The sequence below is a fragment of the Filicampus tigris genome, chromosome 4 (assembly GCF_054856515.1).
Source record: "Filicampus tigris isolate MCC_2025a chromosome 4, RoL_Ftig_1.0, whole genome shotgun sequence".
NCBI classification, from domain to species: domain Eukaryota; kingdom Metazoa; phylum Chordata; class Actinopteri; order Syngnathiformes; family Syngnathidae; genus Filicampus; species Filicampus tigris.
The window spans coordinates 11,676,840-11,696,780 of NC_141220.1; the positions used below are offsets into that span (position 1 = coordinate 11,676,840).

At 39.0% G+C, this 19,941-nt stretch overlaps 2 protein-coding genes across 5 annotated transcripts; one reads left to right on the plus strand and one right to left on the minus strand.

Moving 5' to 3' along the window:
* Nucleotides 1-2,858: 2,858 nt before the first annotated feature.
* uri1 (URI1 prefoldin like chaperone) lies at nucleotides 2,859-13,741 on the minus strand. The gene is made up of 11 exons (XM_086029281.1): nucleotides 13,353-13,741; nucleotides 11,926-11,960; nucleotides 8,645-8,723; nucleotides 8,089-8,224; nucleotides 6,242-6,333; nucleotides 6,095-6,158; nucleotides 5,805-6,003; nucleotides 5,517-5,727; nucleotides 5,286-5,437; nucleotides 4,959-5,199; nucleotides 2,859-3,392 (listed from the first exon to the last, which is right to left on the minus strand). Exons 1-11 carry the CDS (start codon nucleotides 13,428-13,430, stop codon nucleotides 3,204-3,206), a joined length of 1,476 nt encoding a protein of 491 aa, XP_085885407.1. The 5' UTR covers nucleotides 13,431-13,741; the 3' UTR covers nucleotides 2,859-3,203.
* A 517-nt stretch (nucleotides 13,742-14,258) lies between these two features.
* Nucleotides 14,259-19,650, plus strand: LOC147148494 (protein C19orf12 homolog). Of its 4 annotated transcripts, none has more exons than XM_086029105.1 (4): nucleotides 14,259-14,315; nucleotides 15,608-15,667; nucleotides 17,807-17,972; nucleotides 18,079-19,650. In XM_086029105.1, exons 3-4 carry the CDS (start codon nucleotides 17,810-17,812, stop codon nucleotides 18,342-18,344), a joined length of 429 nt encoding a protein of 142 aa, XP_085885231.1. In that variant the 5' UTR covers nucleotides 14,259-14,315; nucleotides 15,608-15,667; nucleotides 17,807-17,809; the 3' UTR covers nucleotides 18,345-19,650. The 4 variants fall into 4 exon arrangements, with proteins under 4 accessions (XP_085885231.1, XP_085885230.1, XP_085885229.1 ...); XM_086029104.1 differs by lacking the exon at nucleotides 14,259-14,315 and adding an exon at nucleotides 15,280-15,325; XM_086029103.1 differs by lacking the exons at nucleotides 14,259-14,315; nucleotides 15,608-15,667 and adding an exon at nucleotides 17,058-17,385.
* Nucleotides 19,651-19,941: the final 291 nt, after the last annotated feature.

Here is a 19,941-nt window from a genome sequence, read left to right on the forward strand (position 1 = left end):
TTTTAACTAAAGTATTTGAACTATACTTGCCACCTCTGTTGACTGGACACACATTTCTTTATGATGACAATGCTTACTTTTGAAAGATGGTCAGAAAAGTGCTTTAATTATATGTAAATGTTTGCCTTTGGAGAGCGAGCTGGCAATTATAATCTAAATTAAAGCATTGACCATACCACATAAAAAAGTTTTACACCAAAACAAGATTTACAGGCATAAATTGAATTTTTGCACTGAATCATTTTGTGACCCCAATGAGTGATGAAGTGAGACAGCAAACTGCACACAAAATTAGGTAAAGTGAACAATAGACCATCAATAGACAAGAGATGCATAAAAAATAAATAGAAAATATGCCATGGTCAGAGATCTATGAGTTCAACAATGCTTATTATTGTGCTTGGAAGGCAGTGGTGTGTAACTTTATTGTATAACACTGATAAATGTTTCTAATATTTTGGTTAGCCACTTAGCTACATGGATGACTTCAAAAATTTAGAAGCACCTCTCAATACATCTCAGTTCATTTCTACTGACCGGCTTTCAATGTTTACGTGCAGAGATTTCTCCAGATTCTCTGAATTTAATTCTGTTTTTATGTTTTACACAATGTACTTACTTCTCTGGGATTCTTCACTGAATTGGGGTTTGTATATCTTTGTCTATTTGGTAGTCACATGCTATTAAAAAACAATCAGAAGTTAGTCTTCGTTTTTTTCGCTGAATACTTATTCAAGAAATTATTTAGAAGACTACTTTTTACGTTTACTTGAGTCAGATTCAAAGTAAACTTCTTGGGTACAAATTTTGGCTATTCTACCTATCGCTGATTATTTATCAGAATAGCTCAAGCAAACATATAGAATAGGTTAAAAAGTTGCATTATTTTCAGTGTGGATTGTTGAAAAGATGTGAATCACCCCGAATCATAGAACAATGGATCACCTGAGCACGTTCCCCCTCTTCGGCCTGAGGGTCATTAGCGGCAGAAAATGCAACTATTCCTATACAAGCTGTAAGTGCTGGAGTTATGTAACACTTTAAAGTTAAATACTATTTGGTATCACAAGATGGTATCACAAGCTAAAATAAGCGAAAGACTCGGCTGCTCTTCGATGACTTGACATTTGCAGGTTTGAATCCCCCTCTGAGGCCCAAGCACCTGTCTGGATAACAATACCTGTTTGAATACATAATCACGCAAAATTTAAAATCCCCCCCCTAATCCCTGAAATGTAGATTTTATGCGTTTCATCCCAGTTTATGTGCTCATTTTCTTTGAAAAGTAGTTCTGCTCTGTTCGAGCATACACCTTCGAAGATTAACCTACATTAAGACCGTTGATCTGTGTCTCACCAGCACAACGTTAGCATGTAAGCATTGCCTAATCTGTCTCATGCTACCTGGATTTTCATATTGGTGAATTAATCCAAACGAAGGAAAATAAGGGCCGAGTCACCCCAGGATCTGTTTAAAAGCTTCTTATCAGAGACCTGCAGTCCCACCGTTAAACTAAAAAGGGCAATGATATAGCCTTTCAAGCTCACAAGCTACGGATTTAATCAAAGCAGCTTGGGATAAAATGAAGTTTGGTGGTTTGTGTGTGAGTTCAAATGCATGTCCGAAAACAATGCAAATTGAGTCCACACTAATATCTGGTCATGTCTGAGGAAATATCCACCTCAAAATCATTAAAAGATGTTGAAGACGTACGGAAGTGTCATTGCATGCGTAATAGCAAATACCAGCTAGTTACAAAGTTGAAACATTCAACTTAAAAGGATTAACCAACAATGTGGATTACATCAATTTGGAATTGTGAAATTTAAATCTTAGAAATAACTACAATAACAAGAGATCATGTGTCTTTGCTTTTCCTAGTCATATGAGCCTCAAATCTGGAGTCACTTTCACCGGTTTGTTTTAGGTAGACAATTGTAAACTACACTTAAACGTGTATGGGACACAAGTTTTACTGATTTTTATGCTGTATTAAACAATAAAATATCCATGTCGCAATGAACAAATCTTGAATTGATCAACATTAACAGAGTATTTCCTTGATTTAGCATTACGCATTGAAAATCTTCCAGACTGGGTGAAATCGTAGAGGCGGATATGACGTAATCGAGCCCCGTCTGACTTGCCGGCTGTGAAGTATGCTCGTCATGGTTTTTCTTCTGATTCATTTCGGTTTTCGGTTGAACAATAAAAACGAGCGACCTATACTTACCGACAGCTTGTCATTGCCATTTTCAGAGTCTGACGGTGACGCGGTTGGGCCAGTGACCTCACGCACGCACTGGATCAAATGGCCAGCGGGCGGAGTTTGCTGCATCTTTTTTAGGCAATTTTCCATTACATTTTTACCAAAGTAATCATTGGAATCACATTATTTGTAGTTGTACTCCTGCTTAAAAAATTTTTAGGGTAACTTTTTTTTTTTTTCATGTCCCTTACACCTTAAATTGGACATGAAAAAAAGATGCACCTTTCACTTTAAAATTGTGCACTGTTGACACTGCTTCTTGATAACATTTATTCTCAAATAAACACTAGCTTTTAGGTAACATTTTTCCATGTAGAGTTTGGCTGCTGATTTACAGTATTTCAGAGTAGCGCAGGAATGAGAAAATAAATAATGGCAATGTTCTTTGTAGGTCCCTCTGTGTGGCAATATCAGTTTAAACATCAACGGTTTACATTCAGAATTAACCCTGCAACCCTGACATGCTATTACTATGCAGCATAACATTTTGGTTCCTAACAAATCACGACGAACCGTCTGCAACCCAAGCAAGAATCCAATCAGGTGAACTGAAATATAAAATCTTTAAGGCAAAAATAGGGAACATGACTTGTCAGCAAAATCATTTATTTTCCTTTTCCATAAATCTTTTCTGCCTCAACATAAAGCTAGCCATAAACCAAAGGTATACGTACATTCATTACGCAGGTCGAGATCAGGAGAAAGGTAAGCTATAACTGGCAAATGATTTGTAATACGTGGGCCTAAGAGGCGAAGCTTACAGTCCTACAAAACAATCAATAGCAAAACCAGAACCTAATGACAAGCATGAAAAGATAGACTCACCATTTAAAATGTTGTTTAACCTTTATATAGACAGAATCCATATCCGTTAAGAGGGTCATGTGTGTAAAGAAGTGTGAAAGAAGTGTGAAAGACGCTTTGTATAGACGTGTCATTTCTGCTGCATCCGGGCAGCTTTGAACTTGGACACCCGTTTTGCAGGCCGCTGAGGAGCTTCCACGTCAGGCGCTAACTCCTCCATTTTCCGCTCCATGATGGTTGGCAGCGCCGGAGGACCGATGGTAAGCAAGGGAACAGCCAAGGGCATCGAGTCTTTTTCCACCACTGTACCCGAGAAGGCCTGAACAACAAAGACAGAAATGACACATTGCAAACTGCCTGTTGATTTCACTCAGTGATATAACTTTTTCAATATTCTGAGAGCAGCAGGAACATTCTATAGCTATAGCCTTTTTTCTCTGGGTCCTTATTTTCAATAGTTAAAAAAAAAAAAAAAAAAAAAAAAATACATACCGTTTATCAATATCGACCAATATTACCGTAAATATTTATATCGTGACATACTTTTCAGTCATATCACCCAGCTCTAATATTGCCCAAAACACTTCAGAATTCATTCTGTTGCCTTTGTTAGCACTCACATCAATAAATATAAGAGCTCCAGTTCCACTGGCAGCCATACATGCCCATGCCATTGCACTACCACCACCATGCTTCACTGACGAGGTGGTGTGCTTTACATCTTGATCTGGCCAACTGTAGTGAAGGGCTTTGTCTTGACGAGGGTAAGGATTCGTCTGACATTAAAACTCAGTCTGCACTTAAAGCACATCTTGATTGTTTCATTTCAAATCCATTGTGGTGTTGTAGAGAGCTGAAATGCTGGAAATTGTGTCAAAGTCCAAATATTTATGGACATGACTGTACATACGTGTATACATATACATTAGGGCTGTACACGAATCGGTGGTGACTCAAAATTGAGGAGCAAATTGGCTGTTGAAAACAATCGCAAAATCAGAACTTTCCTATTCTAGGGTTCCTAAAAAATCAAAATAAAAAACATAACATCTATTTCACACTCATATCGGCAAAATCTGTGAATTTGTGTCAATGTCTTTATCAAACATGTAATGTGGAATGTGTACAGGATATGAAGCACATTGAGTAGGCTACTCATGCGACAACAGCACAGACACAGACCACAGGCCAAACAGAAGTGTGAAAAATCAAAGAATGTCCCAGCAATTTGACTCACACTGAATTTTAACTTAAGGTTGTTTTGGGTTTTTTTTTAACATGGATTGCATTGGTTTTTTTTAGATTAGCTTGTTATCTAATTTATGCTGACCATTGGGGGACTAAAGAGACTCTTGAAAAAAAATGTAAGTCAGAAGTCAACAATGAATAAATAAAATTAAGATCAACAGTCAACTCCTTATCTAGAGACTAGCTAGTGGAACCTAGTCACTTATTTGGAAATACATTATTTTTCCATTAAAAGCCCTTTTACAGTCTTGCTTTTTTTGTTTTATAGCTTGAAGTGTCACAAAAGCAAAAAAGTATTACATTACAACTCCATGTTTTCAAAAATTGGCAACTTTCTCATTCCTATGGTATTTGGGGGCAAGTGCATTTGGTTGTGATGTTTAATTGACATTTGGATTGTGGAGGGGGAAAAAAAGGAAAAAAAACTCTAACCCATAGGAAGTCACTGGACCCAACAAGTTTGAAAACCCCTACTGGCAAAGTGTAACTTAGAGCCTGACCAGAATGAAGCATTACAAACGGTGTGGCAGCAAGCCTAACTAGTAGTACCACTTGGTGGAAAGGAGACAAAGGCACTGCAGCAAGGTTTAAGGATCACCAAATCAATAAGCTAAAAACACAACCAGGTCTCCTTTACCTCAAAGTGTCCTGCAGGGTGCGATGGCATTCCCTTGGAGCTATCCTCCTCGGTAAGACTGTCGCTGTTTTCGCTCGGTGTGCTCTCATCATGGCTGAAACTGCGGCCCATCATCCGCCGCTCGTCCACGTCTGCTGCGCTGCTCTCACTTGTGTCACTGCACACGCTGTTCTCGCGGCTGCGTGACTTCAGAATGGACTTCTTAGGTATGGGCTCCCCATCCTTCACATCCACAAACAACCTGATGGGAAAAACATATAGGTAAACTCCATGTGTCCAAATAATTGCACTCAATGTAGTTTCACATCCCAGGCATGCTGGTTCTACCTGTAAATGTCTGCAGGTGTTTGGATTTTGTGAACTTCGTGATGAGAGTGGCCGTTGTGGTGACCATTTTTCTTTTTCCTCTTTGAATGTTCCTTCAGTTCTTTCCGTTCGCTGAACTTTAGAGTGGTGTTTTTACTTGTGTTGATCCTCACCTAAAGCAAAATGGGATTTGGAATTAGCCCAAAGCCTGGGAATAAATTTCCAAAACAACGGTCCAGTTATCACACTGACCTTCTTGGGCTCAACTGTGTGGGAGAAATAAATAGTCGGCAGATTGTAGTGCTCCTCGTCGTCTTCTTTCACTTCTCCACTGGGGGGCGCATTATTGTGGTGTTTCAGAAAAAGTCCATTCACTGGAGGGGGGGAGTCTGTGTCATTCTGGTCCTCTGAGGAAGAAGATGATGAAGTGTCCTCACCGCCAACGTCTGCATTATCAGACAAGCTAAAGAAACAAAGTGTAATGACTGACCTGAAAAGAAGACACCTTTGTGAAGTGAAACAACAGGTGTGGTAATGTACCTGTCCCGCTCATTTTGTAGTTCCTCGATTTTCTCAAGTTCATCCAATCGAGCCCACAACTCCTCCTGGGTCATTTTGAAACTCTTTGTGCTCCCATTTTCTTGGGCCTCTTCTCCACTGCCTTCATTTTCCTCTTCCAAATCCAACACAGTTTCCAGCTTTGGCTTGGAATTTGGCCTGTGAGCCACTCTACGCTTTCCTGGATAAAGTATTTACAAAATAACTTTCAATTTCAATGTGATTTGATTTTGTGTGGAATTCATCAATGTGCTGGCAAACAAAAATGCTACCTTTTGTGACAGTGGCTTCATTCTTTCCAATCACCTCTCTGATGTCAACATAGTCTCCTTTTTCCTAAAACAATAGCAGAGTCTGTAAGTGGGTCGCATTTCGGGCAAGTTTTTATACTGTGTTGACTTTAATGTAAAGTAGCGTACAGTTACGATATTTTCCCAGTCCTTCACCATTCCTACTCTCGTTTCAAAGTTTGTCATTGTCTTGGACAGTCCGCACAGTTCATTCTTTACATCTGCAACAAAAGGTTCAGAAATATTAATTTGAGCATTCTGGTTCATGGTGGCAGACTGATGAAAAGTTAAATATAAACATGGCTGTGGGGCGAGGAGAATTAAACTAAACATTTAACAGAATGACTGAAATGCTTAAAATCCTCTGCAAGTGGAGGGGGGGAAATTATGACACTAAACAGTACAAAATATCCTCTGGCCCGAATACCACTCCGGATCATTAAATCTTCACAACAATTAAGCCCTTTAACAAAACGCAAGCAGAGAGCCCTTGTTTCCATGGCAATGGGGAGCCCCTTCAGTGTGTGCATCAAGTGGAAGTGAGAAAAGGTCAAACACAGAAGGCCTGACAAGTCCATCGCTGTCTGACACATTTCAGCTTGCTGTGTTTGCATTACAGCACTTAACTCTGTAATAGCAGGGCAGGCAGGGGCAGATTTGGGGATAAATGGGGGGAAGGGGGTACAGATGACTGCAGATGGGCTGTGGCAGGACATTTCTGCTTCACTAAACACTATAACAATATTCTCATCAAAGACTGTCATATGCACGCCACTCACATTACTATTCTCTATTTCACTTCTCCAAAAAAAAGGACAGAGACAAAGAAGGTTGTGGTATGAATTGAAATGACAGCGAATACATACAGTATACAAGCCTCGTGTTACACACACACACGCGCGCGCACACACACGCATACAAAATCTATTTAAAATACAGCTGCAAGAAGTAATACTTGGGCCCTTGCACTCACTTCTTCATGACGAATGCTCAAAATGATCATCAAACCTTGACAGCATTATCCACACACGTATGACAAAGGCAAAGAAGCTTAACCATTTAGAGCAGCCCTTCTTTCAAGGATATCAGTTTCTGATTGCGGGAAAATTCCCGAGGGGCAGTTCGTCAAAGTAGGAGTCCTGGAATTTTTCAAAAATGGTAGCTTCATGCCAAAACGACAGATTTCTTGTTGAATTACAGACCTGGGTCCTTGACACTTTTTCATGTGTCCTGTTGTTTCAGTAAAAGTGGTGTCAACGGTTATTGTTTTCTAACTTTACAGTGGGATGCTACTGACTGAGTTTTGGGGTGAATGTCTTTTATACATTCAAACACTTTCAAAAATCAATTCATGAAGCACTGTTACGCCAACTTCAGTAATTTATCTGTCATTGGCGCGTCAAAGTCCGTCGGCATATCCTAACACCCAATTAGTTACCCTGCACATCGGGTCAAAAATAATGGCACTTTTAGTCATACTTAGTGATTTCCATTCATTGTGACGTGGTACATTAGTGTGCAGTAAGATCATCAAGTCTGACATTTGAAATGATTACATTTCACTTAAATGATCTTAATATTTGTATTTATTTACTACGGATACGCATTAGTCATCTCGCTATGGCAGCAATTTACAGTGGCAATCACAGCAACTCAATGCCCTTCAATAGATGGTCGCACGTACAATTAACCTCTGTATCCACACAAGATCATCATTAATTCAGTGCACATATAACAAGCACCCTTTCACTTTGTTGGTGTTCAGTAACTTTTGTGTGTTTGTGTGAAATGGGCGATTGGCTAAATAGAGATTGGGAAATAATGCCACTAATAATTCCCCTTCAGCGTTTTGGTGCTGAAGTGCTACTGTGATTGATGCAACAACGCCCTCTGCTGGGTACAGAGTAGTTTTTAGATACAAACGTGCCAACGTGGTTTTAAAGGGTGTGCGTAACAAGACTTAAAAGGAGACTCACACTTCATTCTGTGGTCAACAATTTTCTCAGCTTGCTTGGCAGAGCACTCAGCAAACCAGTTGTCACCAAGCAGCACGGTGACCTCGTTAGAGTGCACCAGCTTCCCGGGCATGAAGGCCATGGGGCCAAACGGCACCTGTTCAGAACAACGGTGATGGAAAGACAGCACAAGTCAGGAGACATGAGACAAGCAAAAAAGCAAAGCCAGATTTACGTAAATGCATTACTTAGAGGGTGTCCCTCTTCCAGGTGCACAGTGCATTCGGAAAGTATTCACAGCGCATTTGTTTTTGCACATTTTGTGGTGTTACAGCCTTACTCCTAAACAGAATATAACACTCACATTTTAATAAACTAGCAAAACTCTTAACAACAAACACTTTGTCATTATGGGATGTGTGTAGACATTTAACCAAATTGATGACAATAATAATAAAAAGATTTTTTTTTTTTTTTAAATAAGGCTCTAACATAAAATGTGCGAATCTGTGGATACTTGGCGTCCATCCATTCATCCATTATCCAATGAACTATATTTTTATAGAGCCAAACTTACCATGATGTCATAAGACAGCTTTTCCGGAAGAGTTTTGAGGCATTCTTTCAGGGCATCGTAATCACCTGAGACCTTTTCCCTGTAGATTCATGGTCAAAGACGTAATAAGTTAAGTTAGTAATAATAATAATGAAAAAAAAAAAAAAAAAAAGGTAACCACATTGTTTAAGCACAGTTAAACAGAACAACAAATTCATGTACGTTTCAGTACATTTGTATCTTACTCGTGTGACCACACGAGGTCACTATAATCAGAATTAGTATGTAACAAACACGTTTTCGCAGTACCGTACAGCAAAACTAAAACAAAACAAAGAAAAAACACTGAGCACTGAACACCAATGTGTTTATGCTACATGAGGTGCTGTCACAAGCAATGTGCACGTAAATAAACCACAGCATAGAAGTGTCATACTAAAACTTCAAGCCAAGCAAACAGTCAGTACTAACAGTGGCATTTTACATAATTATTATTTTTCAATTACAAATCAATTTATATATAGGTATGTGATTTTTTCTTTTTTTTTTTTTTTAATTTGGCAATGTTTTGGTATGACTGATCTATTATCTATCTCACTGGTGGGCTAAATATGTTCCATTGGCCAAATTATTCCAGCCCATCAACTATTTCCACTTTAAGAGTATTGTAATATTTCTTGCGTTTATTTTGCACCCCCCCCCAAAATGTGTTACTTAAAATGTACTTATCCACTTCTCTGATGCAATAATTGTTCATTAGTTATACTTCAAGTAAATTAAGTACAATTTACAATTCGTTTTTGACTAAACATTTGGATAATCGTTTATTTTCATTGAATTATAAAACAATTAGCAAATGAGATGGAATTAGTTTAAGCTAAAGCAATTAATTTACACATTTTGCACCTACGAATGACCGAGCCCATCTGTCCATTATAAACATCAAACATGGCCTTTGAGTACAAATGTTTGCCGACCACTGGTCCACCTCAATGGGCTCATGTTGTGGAATTTGGGCGCTTTCAGCAATTGTAAGAGGGCACAAATAAAGTAAGGCCTGAAATTTCCTAACAGCTTAAATAAAGTATGTATGTATGTCTGCATGTATCTCATAAATGTCATTATTTATCAAGACCGTTAGAAAAGAGAGAAGTTTTGTGCAGAATTGTATGGAGCTAAAAATAATGACATTTATCATCAGAGCTGAGCATTCATTTACGCTTTAGTCCGTCCATGAGTTCCCGTCTGTATTTCAGACCCGCCTGGTCGGTCCGAGTTAGCCAAACGGCGTCGAGAACGGGTACCATGTCACACGCAGGTGCCCCACTCATGACATGCGGCCAAACAAACAAAAAAATAAAACAGTGTTGTATACCTTTCGGTTCCACGGATGCAGTGACATGTGCCCCATTTAGTTTTTATTTCACCAATCACCACGCTGTGCGCGTCTGTTGTTTTTATTTGATATTTTTTTATTTGGCGGCATGTCTGTTTGTGCGGTGCCTGCTTGTGACGTGAAAAGGACATTCTCGATGCCGATTGCCTGTCGCAAACTAGGGATGGACTAGGACAACGTGGGTCAGCCGGAAATATATACAGTTGGCACTGAAAGTATTCAGACCCCTTGACATTTTTCACTTTCTGTGTCATTGCAGCAATTTGCCAAAATCAAAAAAGTTCATTTTATTTCTCGTTATATTTTAAATAATTATGAACAATAATTAGTTACTTCAAACACTAGTGCCTTTGAACAGTCAAGTACTGCTAGACCCTCTTACAAGTCTCCATTTTTCACAAGCTTAAGCAGTTATACAGCCGTTGTGATAGAATGTTCATATTTAACAAGCATGCAAATTTAACGGGATTGTTGTTCTTCTAATTTAGAATTGACTTCATATGCGTATTAAAAATAATTTCACTTTTCACTAAAACACTTTCAATCTAAATAAACATGACAGCATTTCCATATCACATAAATAAAACTGTAACCCTGTAACCATTCAATTTCTGAACCGCTATCCTCACCAGAGTCACATGTGCTGGAGCCTACCCAAAGCTGTCTTCAAGCGGTAATTGGGGTCACACCCTGAACTGGAGAAGGACAACCATTCACAGTCAGGGTCACACTTATGGACAATTTAGAGCACAGGTGTCGAACTCCGGTCCTCGAGGGCCGGTGTCCTGCCTGTTTTCCATCTCTCCCTGCTGCAACACACCTGTTTCAAATGATCAGCTTGTCAGCAAGTTCTACAAGGGCCTGATACCGAAACCCATTCGTTTGAATCAGGTGTGTTACAGGCGGAAACCTCTAAGACATGCAGGAGGGCGGCCCCCGAGGACCGGAGTTCGACACCCCTGTTTTAGAGTGTTCAATTAACCTACCGTGCATGTTTGGGGAATGTGGGAGAAGAAATATTCACTGCCAGCTTACAGTATCAAGTATTTCAAATGTTTTAACTTTTTAAACTAATGAAATTAGACCACAGTGAAGACTTAGTCAGTAGCGGTTCACTCGACAGGTATTTCTACTTCAACTACCAGATTGCAGCTCACCCTGCTTGACTAACACCCATGCCCTATTGTATGTTCACATGATGGAAAATCTCAAGTGTACAAGATATTATTAATGACACCTGGATTCCATGAGCTAACTGCTTTGCGCTGACATAAGAGATGTGTAGTAAATAGATTATATACGGTACCTACAATCAACATGGTCAACATGTTCTCTAAATTAACACATAGTGTGACAGGTGGTATTATATATGATTTTATTATTCATTAAAGATTGTTCCTTGCACCAAAAAAGAGAAGTATCACGCCTGCCAATCAGCACTATCAATTGTTATCTCATTCACTGCCATTGACGAATTTACTTGTCTTTTCACAGCCCAGCTATTCAATCCCAGGAATTTATTAATATTTTTTTAAAACGTGTTCAAACATTAGGGCAAAAGAGGGTCTGAAAATATCTGGCAGTGAATGAGTTAATCAGGATTTGGTGGCTGATTTAAACCCTCCAAACACTTTGGATGCATTACTGCACAATAAAAAACTGCTATATTCAGTTAAAAAGCAAGGCTCACTTTGCTCAGTTTTTTTCCCCTCTTCAAACTGGTTCATATTCATTGACATTCAACATCTAGATTAAAGTTTCTGATGCAGAAAATTGTTTCAAAAGTTTCACTTTATTTTATCTGGGTTTTCAATGTGTTTGTTGATCCAACTTTGCATATGTTCTATGTCCAATTTGTCAACAACACAGAATTGCTTGCAACTACCCTTATATTTGTGATACTTACCAATGCTGAATCCGGCGTTTGCAGTCCTTCACCACCTGTTATTTAAGGGACAATAATTCACAACATATGATGAGCAAAAACAGTACAAATGTTGAATTTAAACTGTATTGCTAGAAAATAACCACTTCTGATTATTTTTCTTGTTGACATATATTGTAGAACAGAATTCATGCACTTGGAAACTTCATAACAGCCTACTGGTCCATTTTATATAGAGGAGTTTTGAAAGTAGACCCACAACTGGGATCAAGAGCCAGAATACAGTTGTAAAAATAAATGTTTCACAAATACACTCACTGCCTCAACATAATGTACACCTTTAAAATCCAGCACAAAACCGGTATGCATTTTCACAAAGATACGTTTTGAACAGGGAGAGGTCTTTATAGTTTGATTGAAGAGGTTTAGAACTACTAATGCATTGATCTTTTGTTGTTGAAATTTCTGTTCCATATAAAAGGATGTTTATGTTACTTTTTGAATTGAGAAATTGTTCAGGACACACAAGTCCTCAATTTTAGAAAATGTAAATTCCAGACTGGAGATTCAAAACCAAGCGTCAGAACTGGGAGGCAGGCACACACGCACCCCATAATCAATCAACAGTACTCAAATGCACATCTTCATGATGACTGTAAAGACACTCATTTTGCTCCTGAATCCCTGTCGGTATAATATTAGGCTATCATAACGCGTTTCACGATTTAATTGTCATTCAGGAGCATTATGAAAAAAAAAACACATACTCAAATGCAAATGACACGCGGTGACAATGTCATTTAAGGTGATCATTTTACGTATGACGCAATAAAAACAAATTAAGGAAGTGGTAAGAAAATATAACTGTTCATGTTATCGTCAAAACTAGTATCACAGCTATCAGTATAAATTCATTTTATGGAAAATCCACTAGCTTGCACTTCCATATGCCTTTACTGTGTGTTGTTGTGACTTCTAAAGTAGAGCAGGGGGGCGTTTGCATGCAACATTGTTGCACGCCACGTTAGCTGGCCTAGCTACTTAGCTAACCACGGTAATTCACTTTCGTTTACACACGGTAAACACGTCAAGGTGAAACTGACAGCCTTGCATCGACTTGATAAACTTCATGTCAGGTTTTACTGAAACAAAACTTGAATCTTGTTCATTTTCTGTTGTGGTAAAACGACCGAGACGGTGACATGTAAATTCAAGTTTATTGAAGGAAGGAAGGAAGGAAGGTTCTGAAAACCGTAACGTCATGGGTACAAGTTTGACGTGACATGCTGGTGGCACTGGTTTACCAAGTCGTCTATTTAATGCACAACAGCACTAAAGCTGGCCCAATCGCGGTCCAAAATTCCCTTCTGGTCCACCGCGTGGTCAGCAGCTGGGGCTCGACTCGACGCCCCTTTATATCCATCTTTGGTGCTTTTTGGCATCGTTACCTTTTCGTGTTCCTCTCGAAGCCTAGTAACTCCGCCGGGGTCCTCCATGTTGATTTTATTCGTTTCGGTCTTTATCATCCCAAGGGCACAGGCGAGATTTTGAGGGTACTTTTGGTGAGCCAGAAACAAAGCTCAGGGGTTGTTGTGAGTCCTAAAGAAGTGTTTATGAATGCAGCAGTAGCTTCTCCTCGGACCCACTTTAGTTGAAGTCATCAACGTGCCAGCGGCAATGATCCACACTTTCGGAAGCAATAACATCTCACACTCTCATTTCAGGATCCCCGCATCATTCCCCCCCAAAAATGCAAATGTTTTGAGATGTCCAGGGAAAATATTTCCTCTTCGACGTCTGCGCCACTGACTACGAAATGACACTGACTAGGCTGTAGTTAAAGCAAAACATCCTGTTTCATTCGCGAGTCCTTTTCAGAATAAATAAAAAAATAACGAAAATAATGATTAGTATTGTTCCCTTCCGAACTCGTTACCAAAAAAGATATCTGGAACAAACACAATAAAATTTCCATAATTTAAAATGGTTTTACTAGCACTGGACTGTAAAACACATTGTTGTAAAATGTAGGGTGGTACTTTTATTTTGAAGAACAATTTTGTTTTCTGTCATGCCATGCAATTTAGCACACGAGCTACTAAATATTGTCAGTGCATTCTGGGTATTATCTAGTCTTCGACGTAAATATAAACAAGGTTCTCTCCAATGATCAGTTTCAGTCACCTGTCACATAACAATGTATATTTAGACACTGTAAGAGAATACCGGTAGTTTGTGTTGCTGACTGTTCTTTATTTGCATCAGCTTCGTTTTACAAACGAGTTGAATCCATTCTCGCGCACACAAAATTACCCCGTCCGCCCACCACACACACAACTGAATTGACCAGTGACCGCAAATGGAAGTGATTGAGATGCACAGCTCCAAAGTTTGTCCCAACTGTCGCATCGGTAAAAATATATTATTGACTAGAAAGATATCGGCTTCGTTGATTTATTTAAGTATCCCAAAGGCAGCCGTTTTTTGTTACTATTTCGAGAGTAAATGTTTGTGACGTTTCATGTATCGCCATAAGGTCAACGCTTTATTGATTGATACGAAACATTCTGTATCTTGTATCAAGCAAGCTAGCAGCTAGGTTATTAAATCATGCATGATGATGAACATTTTGAATAATAAAGAGGTGTTTTTATTTTATGTACCCCTGCTGACTTTTATGGTTTGAACTTTCTCGCGCACAGTACTTTCTGTTAAAGAATTAGTTTTTCTGGTTGCCGTCTTGCTCATTCTTGGAATGATGACAAAGTTATTTTGAACAGCCATCTTGAGCTCTGTGCCACCAGGGGTCCATTTCAGGAAGCAGGTTTAGTGAACGGTCTGCTAACCCTGAAATGAGGCAAATTGACTGTTCTGTTTCAAGAAGGGAGATAACTCAAAACAGAGAAGGTGGGGGTAACTCTAGCTTCAGAGAGAGGTAACAAACTTAAAAGCACGGATGCCAAACTCAAGGCCTGGGGGCCAGATCTGGCCCACCACATCGTTTTATGTGGCCTGCGAAGGCAAATATGTGCATTGACTTTGTCACTATCGATATCGCAAGCAATTTTTTTTGTTACCAATACCTCTTTAAAGCAGAAGTAAATGCAAACATATTTTTTTCAAGAATATGTTCTATGCAAGCCCACTGGTTGAAACAGGGCATTCTGATAAATATTGCGTTTGTGGAATAAGTATTACATATTTGATAATATGATGCAATCATCCATTTGCTGCATGTGGTTTCACAGACATAATGGCCCTCTGAAGGAAACATAACCATGATGTAATTTTTTCCCTTTGCTTTTTTCTCTGCTTCTTTGCCATATCAGCAGTGATGCCATTAGCCTACATTGGAAAAGTAACTTAGGGGATGGGGACTTGGATTTTGTGATTGTTTTATCCAGTAGCAGCTGTATGTGAGGTCAGCGATTGTACTGTCACTCGTTTTGATTGGTTCGTAGCGTCGGTCGAATTTCCCCTTGAGTCCTTGATATGACATCATTGAATGACCGATTTCCATCGACCGTTTGGAAGGATCATCAATTTGCACTTCTACTTCGAATGAGCCGCGTTTGAAGTATCCTCGTGTTTGGACCCTTCCAAAACATTGATCGAGCATTCAGGGGGCATCGACTGGAAAATGGCCCATTAGTCCATTTACGTGTTATTGCAATCTGAAGAATGTGAGGAATTTGTTTTTTAGACTCTGGATGATCGAGATGCTGGTCAACGAATCATCACGACGGACACAGAAAAGAGAAAAGTAGGTTACTTTTTTTTTGTTTGTTTGCAAAAATGAACTGCATTAAATAGTTCTAGTGCAGAAATATCAGTGGATATGGGTAAATTAACATCTCAAGACTTTATTTATACTTGCATTTGTTGTCTTATGAATTTGCCATTGGAAAGGCCGGTGATGATAGGCTATATAGTGTGCACTTTTATAGTGCTTTTGATGAATTTGCATGGGGTTTTCAGTCAGTTTCGTAAGAGGTTGCAAAGATGTTCGCAGACAGTTTTGTCCGCTGCTGCACCGAAGCAGAGGTAGCCGCAGAGGAAGAACGTTGTCTCTGGGCAAAACAAGATTGAGGGAAACAAATTACGGTCGTATTTTGTTTCTGGACTTGTGTTAAATAAATTCATAATAAAAGTTCATATAAAGGCTCGTTTTCAGTTTTTCAATGTCCAATTTTTAAACGAAAAACAGGAGATAGCTCATTCCCAATCAGTGGAGACAGCAACACTGCCTCCTAGATGGAGAAGGGTGGCCTTTCAACACATGAATATCCGTACGGGGATCTGAGACCTATGTGTGTGAATATCTTGAAACTGCATGTGATGTTTGTTTGAAAAAATAAATGCACATGTCCACTCTTCCGCAAACGCACATCCAACACTTCACAAGCATAATTTAATATTTACAAATAAGTCATGATAAATCTACACACAACATTTAAAAATCTGTGAAAATCATGCATATAATTTGTGGATCCGAAAAACACATGAAAATCACATAATTGTGGATCTAAAAATCAATCAATCAATGAATCAATCAATCAATCAACCAACCAATCCATCAATCAATTTATACTTTGTTGTGTTTGTTTTGGAGTGATTCTGTGTTGTTTCACTTTAAAAAAATCTAGTAGAAAGAAGTTAAAAGTTTAATTGTAAATACTTACGTTTGATTTTGTGTTTAATAAATTTTTGTACAGTAGCACTATGTAGGGCTAGTAAATAAAGACGTTTTTATCTATCCATCCATTATCCAAACCACTTATCCGTACACCCAAATCAGTTGCCAGCCAATTGCAGGGCACACAGAGAAAAACAAACATTCGCATTCACAGTCACACTAAGGGGCAATTTAGAGCATTCAATCAACCTACCATGCATGTTTTTGGAGTGTGGGACTATTGCACACGGAGAAAACCCACGCAGGTACGGGAAGAACATGCAAACTCCACACTGGAAGGCCGGGGCCGGATTAAAACCCACAAATTCCGCACTGTGAGGCGGATGTGCTAACCAATTAATCAGCGTACGGCCAGATATTTTCATAATAAACATAATTTAAAGCGGAAGTCAACCCAAACATATTTTTTTTAAGAATATGCTCTACGCAGGCCTACGAAAGGGGTTGACTTCCCCTTAAAAAAAAAAAAGTTGCACTATTTTGTATTAGTATGCATAATTTCAAATTGTTATAGTAAATTAATTTAAGTAACAGAAAATCTGAAGAGGTCAGGGAGCCGAAAGTGCCGAGCCGGTTGTCGAAAAAAATCCGTAATTTCTCAGCATCCATGCCACGTGATCATCCACTTCCGTCTCTCCTCTCGTCACCCATGTCGAACGACTCCAATAGGGTATACGCGTATACCCTTCTCAACGGCTGGGCTGCTGCTCAACACAGGACGTTTTATTTAAAACTTAATAACAAAAATTCAACCGATCCCAATGAAGAACTCCTAACACAACAAGGTACAGTAGCCTATCCGTATATGTATGATTCCAGATTTTGCCAGGTCGTTCTTTTTTCATGTTGTCAAACGTGTCAACACCACGACTATTTCACGATCTTGCATTTGTATTCCGTGCTATATTATGTTATTGCCTTTTAGACGCGTCATTGCATCCTTTATTCACAGGGTGTTGCACCAATGTTTCTAGAACCCGACTCCAACGTAACATTGTTGTAGTCATAATGTTTTGGATTTTATTGCAACTATAAGTGGGTTTATTTTTATCTCTTTTTTTTGTCTGTCTGTCAATCCCCAGAATGTGGTCAATATGCAATATTGTTAATCCCTGCCTCTTATGATCAGTGAATAATACACATGTGACATGTTGTGAAGCAAATTTGCATCATAGTACACATTTTGCCATAATTCCCGTAATGCAGAGAATGTGTCATCGTCGACTTGAAGATGTTATGAAGCTGTGCTGTGAGTTATCTGCTGATAAACAGATCCAGACCACAGTCAAGGGTTCTGCAAAAGGGGCAGCAACAGCTGGAGGCCTGGCCTTTGCTGGAGGCTTAGTTGGGGGTCCTCTTGGTATTGCAGTAGGTAGGCTATGCTACACATTCTGTTTCTTCCTGAAATGTGCAATGTTGCACAATCCAATACCCGTGCAGTAGTATAATACAATATTGTGAACCTTGGCTCTCTTCAGGCGGTGCTGTTGGAAGCCTTCTTGGCTGTTGGCTGACCAGCGGTCAGTTCAAACCTCTTCCTCAGGTCATTATGGAGCTCAGTCCTCAGCAGCAGCAGAAACTATACACGGATCTGGTCGCCATCCTTGGGGACCTTCAGTGGACAGACATGGCGCAGCTGACTGCTCTTGTGATGAGCAACTTAAGTCTGAAGCAACAGCTCACGGCAGCACTTCTCGGCTTTGTTACCAAGGAGCTCCAAGCAAATGTGCACTATGTGGATTAGTGTGGGTAAATCCACTGTTTAATAAGGACATGATTTTTAGTGTGTGCACGTTCAGAGACTGTGAAATGCTATGCAGAAACCAAGCAGAAAAACACTAATTTATACCGATCACACATTTATTTGAATGTAATCAGTTGTGTCATTGCCTTTATTTATTTATTCATCCGTTTGTTTTTTGTTGAGAGCACACCTCCACTCAACACCAAAAATGTCCTCTTGTGAAGTCATGCTTTTTTATCTGTTAAATGGGTGTCCTTTACCTGAGAATGATACTCATTTTTAATTACATCGCTAGCACAACTTCTGACCTCATTTCCAGCCAGAAAATACCCATTCAACAAATAATGCACTTCTGTAACCAAGGTAGGAATAACGTTGTTCTAAACGATATTATTTGTGTTTATTATGAATTGTTTTGACTACAATGAGTGGAGGTGCAATTCAATGAAGGTACTGTACAGTATATATATTTATTTGCCATACTCCCAGTGCACAGTGTGAAATATAGTTACTGGTAGGTTGAGTTAAAAGATTTTTTTTCCTTCCTGCAGCAGTCGGCACTTGTTTTCTAAATGTTCAGTGATCCTACGCCATAGAAGTTGGGTGGATGTTCTTGGCACGATAGCACCTTTTTTTTTTTTTTAACTGTGATTAAGGTACATAAATAAACACACATTAAGGTACATAAATAAACACACAAAGTTACAGACACAAACATTCCCTGAACCTGTGTTTCATAGAACCACCACTGAATTACCATTCAAATTGTTCTCTGTTTTCCAGTTTCTATGCATGTCATGGAGACTAAAATCTGGTCACTCTGAACACTACAACCTTCCACAGTTGAAAAGTATTTTTCCACTTTCTGTACTAATTAAACATATTGTTCATATTGTTAACCAATATGCATTCTCTATTGCTTAAATGAGATAACCAAAATATCAGTATTGTCTCTCAATGATACCTCTCACCAATAATGTCATTTAAAATTGACTATTAACATCTTTGTGAAGGCAGAATTTTTGATACACTTCTTGTCTGAGATCTCAATCTGCAAGTCGTCACCTTTCCTTGTCATATAATTTTGTGAAACAGGTTCACGATTTAGCCACTTGTTTGTGTTTGTAAATAAAAGTGGCATTTCTTTATGTATGATTACCTACTGAATAGTATCCATGCAGTGGTGGCTGGTCAGTGTCAACAAGGTCTTTTATGCTGTCTTAAACACAATCAGAAGCACTGACCTACATTAGCAACCCAAATTCTGATGCTTGATCAAAATTGTATAAATGTATCCCAAATAGTTGATTCTCTCCATGTTGTATCATTTTTCTTAGCCGCTCTGCTTCTAGTAATTAGTTATTTTTTTTGTCCAATTAGATTTCAGTCTCTACAGGTATGTACTGCATGTCAGGGTAATTTGCCCAGGGCCTTCAGAATCAGAAGTGCTGGCCAATGTAACTCAGCAATTCGATTTCAAATTCCTTAAAGTGAGCTCAGTGGTATCAACATTTTTGTCCTCTTGATTGGTTGGTGAAAGCAAAACTTGTTAAACTTTGACTAGCGGAACACATCTGTAATGGTCTGCACACATTAA

Bases quoted from the DNA above. Each gene is read 5' to 3' on its own strand.
- LOC147148494 (XM_086029101.1), top strand. From the start codon at position 17,801: ATGCAGAGAATGTGTCATCGTCGACTTGAAGATGTTATGAAGCTGTGC. The intron at 17,973-18,078 runs GTAGGCTATGCT...GGCTCTCTTCAG, and splicing joins TCCTCTTGGTATTGCAGTAG to GCGGTGCTGTTGGAAGCCTT.
- uri1 (XM_086029281.1), bottom strand. From the start codon at position 13,430: ATGATAAAGACCGAAACGAATAAAATCAACATGGAGGACCCCGGCGGA. The intron at 8,225-8,644 runs GTAAGTTTGGCT...TGTTCTGAACAG, and splicing joins AGCTGTCTTATGACATCATG to GTGCCGTTTGGCCCCATGGC. The intron at 3,393-4,958 runs GTAAAGGAGACC...TTTGTTGTTCAG, and splicing joins ACCCTGCAGGACACTTTGAG to GCCTTCTCGGGTACAGTGGT.